Raw genomic sequence first — 8,104 nt, 5'->3', positions numbered from 1 at the left:
AGCTGATTAATTATTTCTAATCCCTTGGTAGGCGACCCTCGTTGTAGTCGGGGGGAGGCGGTTGATATAAGGGTAAGGGGGAGACGGATGGTTCTCGTTGTTCTGGCTCGGATTCCTCTGATTGGGATTCCGAGACGTATTCTTCTTCTTCCTCGGAGTCGGAAGAAGGTACTCGAAAAGTTCCGGGCGGTGTTTGATGAGAAATTTTGAGGAAGGTGAGGGAGGTCTTTTCCTGTCACCTGGTACGTATCCACCTATCCAATGAAGCCAATAGCCTGCTTCACTTGGATGTGTATACTAAAAGAAAAAAGGTTTTTGTATTGAAGAAGTGCCGCACTGGCGAAGGGAACGACTACTGCCCTAGATAAAGCTATATACGAAGACGGATCTTCACGCTAATCTAGACACGCACTTAATGTGGCAGTGTCACTCCTCTGCGTGTACCACTTGACAATGCAAGCGCAGCACAAGGTTTATACGGGAAGTTACAAAAGAGGTAATACAGGGATATATAAAAACACCACACAATCTGGTAGGTCTCGTCTTATCAGTAGTCTGTGTCAAACTACTGACGTCCACGGCGCACGTTATGTTTATGCGCAGACACCCCTTGAGCCTAGGGACCGGCTATGAGTGTGGCGGCCGCGACGGCGCGCAGAGAGCGGAGGGCGGTGAGAGAGTAAGAGATGGGGAGGGCACTGTGCTGTGCGATCCCCGGAGGTGTCGAGTTCTACTGTTAGGGCGACTGTGACTGAGATGTCACAGGTCACACCTGAACTTTAAGAACAATAGAGGAAAGTGACAAAAGTTATATTAGGCGTGAACCTAAGAGAACTCGACAGAGTTTTCTACAAGTTTCTACCTACTTTATATACCTAGACTACGGCGCACAGACCAACTACCCTAGGTAACTATTTATATACTTGACATGAGAAAAGAAGCAACATATGAGAAATAAAACTAATTATACATTGACATGGGAAAGGAAGCGTGGAGTAAGAAGAAGGTAAACAAGAACAACTTTGATCATAAAAACGTCAACAAAAGCAAACAAACCATAAAAGTGTCCACAAGTACAAACAACTCCTAGACAGGTAATCTTCTCACACGAACCAACGCCTCCCGAAGTAATTCCCAATCAGCGCATCACAGGGGCATAGCACAAAGAATCCGGCTATTGCCCATTGTCGCGGCCCCCAATATCCCCATCTCTGTATCACCCACGCTTTCTGTTCCTCATAGTCCCACATTGCTAAGCATACCCTTCCACACCGCCTGCACCGATGATCTGATAGGTTCCAACCTTCCGGCCTATCCTCTCTGCCTATAGCTGCCGCCGCCCTTCTCCATTGTACTTGCTCCGCGTGGTTCGGAGGTAGAAAAGATAAGATAAGATCAATGAGTTCGATAGGTAGATCTGTAGCTTGTGCCATTTTAACAGTGTGCCGATAGTTTAGCCTCCGTCGAACTGTAGCAGCAGAGGGAAATTATTATGTAATAAAAAGTGTGACAGATGTGACAGCGTGACGCCGTGACATTCTGGCAAAGTTCTAACAAAGGACCAACTCCGAAAGGGGTATATTAGGCCTTCGAAATCTCCCCAAACCTCACCGGTATTTTTTGTGCCGAAGAAAGATGGAAAGAAGCGGATGGTACAGGACTATCGATTTTTGAATGATTGGACAATTAAGAACAATTATCCTTTACCTTTAATTTCTGAACTTATAGACACTATGGGTAGTAAACGATTATTCTCTAAGATAGATTTACGATGGGGTTATAATAACATTAGGATAAAAGAAGGAGACGAGTGGAAGGCAGCTTTTACTACTTTCATGGGGGCCTTTGAACCCACTGTTATGTTTTTTGGACTTACAAATTCGCCTGCTACTTTTCAGACTATGATGAACGAACTTTTTAGGGACTTAGTAAATACTGGAAAAGTGGCTGTATTCATTGACGATATTTTGATAGGAACAGACGACGAAGAAGAACATGATAAGGTGGTGGAAGAAGTGTTGCAGAGGTTGATGGACAATGACTTATTTGCAAAACCAGAAAAATGTGAATGGAAACGAAGTGAAATGGGGTTTTTGGGATGTATAATAGGGAGAAATGGAATCAAGATGGAGGAAAGGAAAGTGAAAGACGTAGTAGAGTGGCCGACTCCAAAATGCGTTAAAGATGTACAAAAATTCTTGGGACTGGCAAATTACTATCGACGGTTCATTGAAAAATTCGCCAGTATTGCAAAACCATTACACGCATTGACTAAAAAGGACAAGAAATGGAGTTGGGGAGATGAAGAAGAAGAGGCCTTTGGTACGCTAAAAGCAAAATTCACATCACATCCAATTCTAGTAGCCCCAGAATTGGATAAAGAGCTAAAGGTGGAATCTGATGCATCGGCTTATGCCACAGGCGGGGAACTGGCAATGAAATGTGAAGACGGAAAGTGGAGGCCAGTAGCATACATCTCCAAATCAATGACGGAGACAGAACGAAATTACAACATTCACGATAGGGAGATGCTGGGGATTATGCGGTGTTTAGAAGAATGGAGACACTTCCTGGAAGGGGCGAAACATAAGTTCGAAATTTGGACAGATCATCGCAATCTAGAATATTTCGCGAAAGCCCAACAACTAAATCGACGACAAGCCAGATGGGCCTTATATCTATCTAGATTTAATTTCGAATTAAAATTCCGTCCAGGAAAGACAATGGGGAAGGCGGACGCTTTGAGCAGAAGACCTGATTTCGAACAAGGAACAAAGGATGATAACAAAGATCAAACCTTGTTAAAACCAGAATACTTTGCAATTCGAGCAATGGAAGAAGGTCATATGTTAATCAATGCCGAGGAAGAAGGAATATTAGAGGAAATCAGAAAATCCGAAGCAAGAGAAGATGATGTGGTAAAAGCGGTAGAAGAGATGAAGCGAGCAAAGGTGAAGTCATTGAGGGGAGACGAGTGGAAGTTAGAGGAGGGATTAGTACTGAAGGAAGGAAAAGTCTATGTGCCGAAAGATGAGACGTTAAGGACCAAGATCATTCGACTACATCACGATACTCCCATTGCTGGACACGGAGGGCAATGGAAGACAGTAGAAATGGTAACACGCAATTACTGGTGGCCAGGCGTCACTAAGCAAGTCCAGAAGTACGTAGAAGGATGCGACCAATGTCAACGAAATAAGAATCGACCAACACCGCCGGCAGGAAAATTAATGCCGAACCCTATTCCCACCAAACCATGGGCCGACGTATCCGTCGACTTCATAGTAAAATTACCAGAATCACAGGGAATGGACTCAATCCTGGTAGTGTGCGATCGATTCAGCAAAATGGCTCACTTCATCCCAACTACGGAAACGACATCAGCGCTAGGACTAGCTAAGCTGTTCAGGGATCATGTATGGAAGTTGCATGGATTACCAGAAACGATGATCTCAGATAGGGGACCGCAATTTGCTGCAGACTTTACAAAGGAGTTGAATAAAATGTTGGGAATCGACACTAGGTTATCTACGGCGTTCCACCCACAGACTGATGGTCAAACCGAACGAACCAATCAAGAACTAGAGCAATATCTCCGATCATTTGTTGATCACAGACAAACTGATTGGCCTGATTGGTTAGCAACGGCGGAGTTTTCCTATAACAATAAAGAACAATCGTCAACAAAGGAAACTCCATTTATGGTCAACGTGGGAAGACACCCAAGAACTGGTTTCGATCTCCGACGACAAGGCAATCATCCAGCGGCAGTAGATTTTGCGGACCGCATGAAACTTCAACACGAGGAAACTCAAGCGGCCCTAAAAAAGGCACAAGATGACATGCGGAGGTATGCGGATAGAAGCAGGGGAGAAGCGGTAAAATACAAAGTAGGAGATAAAGTTCTATTGGCTACCCGGGACCTTCAGATCCAGGGACGACCTACCCGAAAACTTACGGAGAAGTTCATCGGACCATACACCATCAAGAAGATCATTTCCCCCAACGCAGTGGAAATAGATCTTCCCCGATCTATTCGGATTCATCCAGTGGTTAACGTCAGCCGAATAGTACTTTACCGAGAACAAGTGGAAGGACAAGGAAGTAAACCGACACCGGCCGTAGAAATAGAAGGAGAACAGGAGTGGGAAGTGGAGAAAATCCTTAACGCCAAATGGCTCCACGGAAAGAAGCGGTACTTAGTTCGATGGAAAGGGTATACGGCAGAAGCAGACTCGTGGGAACCCGAAGAGAACTTGGCTAACGCTAAAGAATTGATTACTGAATTCCACCAACTCTATGGGGAACTCAATAGGATAAATCACGTATTACGTGACACAGGTTTCCAAGAAAGGGAACTACCTAATCGATTCACAGCCAAGACTTTATTCGGATGGGATGACAAACAGTTTGATGCCGAATATCTTAAGAAGTTAGAACGTAATTGGCGAACGTGGAGGTCTTGAAGGGTCGTCTCCGGAGGAGCCGACTTTAAGGAGGGGGTACTGTTAGAACCTTGCCAGAATGTCACGGCGTCACGCTGTCACATCTGTCACATATTTTATTATGTAATAATTTCCCTCTGCTGCTACAGTTCGACGGAGGCTAAACTATCGGCATACTGCTAAAATGGCGCAAGCTACAGACTTACCAATTGAACTTATCGATTTAATCTTATCTTTCTTGCCTCCGAACCATGCGGAGCAAGTACAATGGAGAAGGGCGGCGGCGGCTATAGGAAGAGAGGCAAGACCGGTAGGTTGGAACCTATCGGATCATCGGTGCAGACGGTGTGGGAGGGTATGCTTAGCAATGTGGGACTATGAGGAGCAGAAGGCGTGGGTGATACAGAGATGGGGATACTGGGGGCCACGACAATGGGCAATAGCCGGATTCTTTGTGCTATGTCCATGTGATGCGATGTTAGGTAACTACTTTGGGACATATTGGTTTGTGTGAGTAGATTACCGGTTTAGGAGTTGTTTGTGCTTGTGGACACTTTTATGGTTTGTTTGGTGCTGTTGACGTTTTTATGATCAATTTACCTTTGTTTACTTACTTCTTACTCCACTCTTCTTTTCTCATGTCAAATGTATAATTAGTCTATTTTCTCATACGTACTTCTTTTCACATGTCAGTATATAAATAAGTTACCTAGGGTAGTTGGTCTGTGCGCCGTAGTCTAGGTATATAAAGTAGGTAGAAACTTGTAGAAGACTCCGTCGAGTTCTCTTAGGTTCACGCCTAATATTACTTTTGTCACTATACTCTTTAGTTCTTAAGTTTAGGTGTGACCTGTGACATCACAGTCACAGTCGCCCTAACAGCACCGGCCGTAGAAATAGAAGGAGAACAGGAGTGGGAAGTGGAGAAAATCCTTAACGCCAAATGGCTCCGCGGAAAGAAGCGGTACTTAGTACGATGGAAAGGGTATACGGCAGAAGCAGACTCGTGGGAACCCGAGGAAAACTTGGCTAACGCCAAAGAATTGATTACTGAATTCCACCAACTCTATGGGGAACTCAATAGGATACAGCACGTTCTACGTGACACCGGGTTCCAAGAAAGGGAACTACCTAATCGATTTACAGCCAAGACTTTATTCGGATGGGATGACAAACAGTTTGATGCCGAATATCTTAAGAAGTTGGAACGAAATTGGCGAACGTGGAGGTCTTGAAGGGTCGTCTCCGGAGGAGCCGACTTTAAGGAGGGGGTACTGTTAGAACCTTGCCAGAATGTCACGGCGTCACGCTGTCACATCTGTCACATATATTATTACATAATAATTTCCCTCTGCTGCTACAGTTTGACGGAGGCTAAACTATCGGCATACTGCTAAAATGGCACAAATTACAGATCTACCAATTGAGCTTATCGATCTTATCTTTTCTTTTCTACCTCCGAACCATGCGGAGCAAGTACAATGGCGGAGGAGGGCAGCGGCTATAGGGAGAGAAGCAAGGCCGGTAGGTTGGCGCCTATCGGGCCATCAGTGTTAGAACCTTGCCAGAATGTCACGGCGTCACGCTGTCACATCTGTCACATATTTTATTACATAATAATTTCCCTCTGCTGCTACAGTTCGACGGAGGCTAAACTATCGGCATACTGCTAAAATGGCGCAAGCTACAGATTTACCAATTGAGCTCATTGATCTTATCTTTTCTTTTCTACCTCCGAACCATGCGGAGCAAGTACAGTGGAGGAGAGCGGCGGTGGCTATCGGAAGAGAACCCCGACCAGACGGATGGAGGTTAGAGGATCGTAGGTGCGTAGTGTGTGGAAGAGTGACGTTGATAATGTGGGACGAAGTACTGGAGAGACCCTGGATGTTGCAGCGATGGAATAACCCGGACTTCCGTCGTTGGGAACCGGTCTGGTTCTTTACGATGTGCCCGTGTGGAGAAGTGATGGCAACATACTTCGGCAGGGATTGGTACGAAAGGTTACGTCCTTAGATAGTTGTTTGTACTTGTGGACACTTTTATGGTTTGTTTGGTATTGTTGACATTTTTATGATCAAATTGCTTTTGTTTACTTACTTCTTACTCCACTCTTCTTTTCTCATGTCAAATGTATAATTAGTTTACTTTCTCATACGTACTTCTCTTCCCATGTCAAGTATATAAATAGTTACCTAGGGTAGTTGGTCTGTGCGCCGTAGTCTAGGTATATAAAGTAAGTAGAAACTTGTAGAAGACTCTGTCGAGTTCTCTTAGGTTCACGCCTAATATAACTTTTGTCACTTTCCTCTATAGTTCTTAAGTTCAGGTGTGACCTGTGACATCTCAGTCACAGTCGCCCTAACAGTAGAACTTGACTACTCCGGGGATCGCACAGCACAGTGCCCTCCCCATCTTTTACTCTCTACTCGCCCTCTACTCTCTGCACGCCATCGCGGCCGCCACACACATAGCCGGTCCCTAGGCTTAAGGGGTGATCGGGTACAGTCACAACGTACCCCGTTGAGACTAAGGCGTGTCACGTGCCTTAGTTAAACACGAGACGTTCACCACGTGAGGTGCTTTTTTATATACTTGTATTTCTTTCCGTATCAACCTTGTGCTGCGGCTGCATTGTCAGCTGGTACACGCAGAGGAGTGAGAGACCCACCTTAGGTGACTCTCTAGATTAGCGTGGGAATCCGTTCCCGTACATACCTCTCATCTTAGTCTATCCCTTCGGTCAAGCGACCATTCTTGAATACAAAACCTTTTCTCTCTTCGTGTACACATCCAAGTGAAGCAGGCTATTGGCTTCATTGGATTGGTGGATACGCATCAGGTGACAGGAAAAGACCTCCCTCACCTTCTTCAAAATTTCTCATCGACTACCGCCCGGAACATTCCGAGTACCTTCCTCTGAATCTGAGGAAGAAGAAGAATCCGCCTCGGAATCCCAATCCGAGGAATCCGAACCAGAACAACGACAACCGTCCGTATCCCCCCTACCCCTATATCAACCACCTCCCCCCGAATACCACGAGCCAGACATGGCCAACCCCCAAGACATAATCAACCAGCTGAACGCTCAGCACACCCTCATCACCCAACTGCAGCAGCAACTCGCCCAGCTGCAGAACAACCCGCAACCGGGTCCACCAGGCCCACCAGGTCCGGCAGGGGACGACGGAGAAACTCCCATCGTCCAAGTAGTACCGCCACAAATTGATGTGGCAAGACCAAAAATATTCTCAGGAGATGGGAAGGAGCTGAGTGGCTTTATAACAGCATGCAAGATTTATTTAAGTTTGAAGATGGTAGGCAGGCTACAAGGAGATCAGATTACGTGGATATTGTCATATGTACAAGGAGGAGCTGCAGAATCGTGGAAGGAAAACATTATGGAGATGATCGAAGGTGGTGAAGAAGAAGCTCCAGCCCACACGGAGGAGCTTTTTGATAGTTTGCGAAACAATTTCGGAGATGCGGATGAGGAGAGTACGGCAGTAGGGAAGTTGAGATTAATCGAGCAAGGAAGCAAAAGTGCAGAAGAGCATGTACAGGAGTTCAAGAGGATAGCACGAGACAGCGGATACGAGGGAAGAGCCCTCATCGAAGAATTCAAGAGAAGTTTATCAGGAAGGATTAGGAAGGCGCTG

At 45.6% G+C, this 8,104-nt stretch overlaps 1 protein-coding gene across 1 annotated transcript in view; it reads left to right on the top strand.

Annotated features, from left to right (window-relative positions):
* AGABI2DRAFT_53100 (hypothetical protein) overlaps positions 1 to 1,700 on the top strand; it is a gene marked incomplete at both ends in the record, with an annotated part of 9,002 nt that extends 7,302 nt beyond the window's left edge. Inside the window, one exon of the mRNA XM_006455639.1 lies at positions 1,560 to 1,700. Within this exon, the coding sequence (XP_006455702.1) occupies positions 1,560 to 1,700 (141 nt within the window). The remainder of the gene's footprint in view (positions 1 to 1,559) is intronic.
* Between the last annotated feature and the right edge of the window lie 6,404 nt (positions 1,701 to 8,104).

This window comes from Agaricus bisporus, assembly GCF_000300575.1.
Source record: "Agaricus bisporus var. bisporus H97 unplaced genomic scaffold AGABI2scaffold_11, whole genome shotgun sequence".
NCBI lineage: Eukaryota > Fungi > Basidiomycota > Agaricomycetes > Agaricales > Agaricaceae > Agaricus > Agaricus bisporus.
The sequence above is the reverse complement of the archived record's forward strand: the minus strand, read 5'-3'. Positions and strand labels throughout refer to the sequence as shown.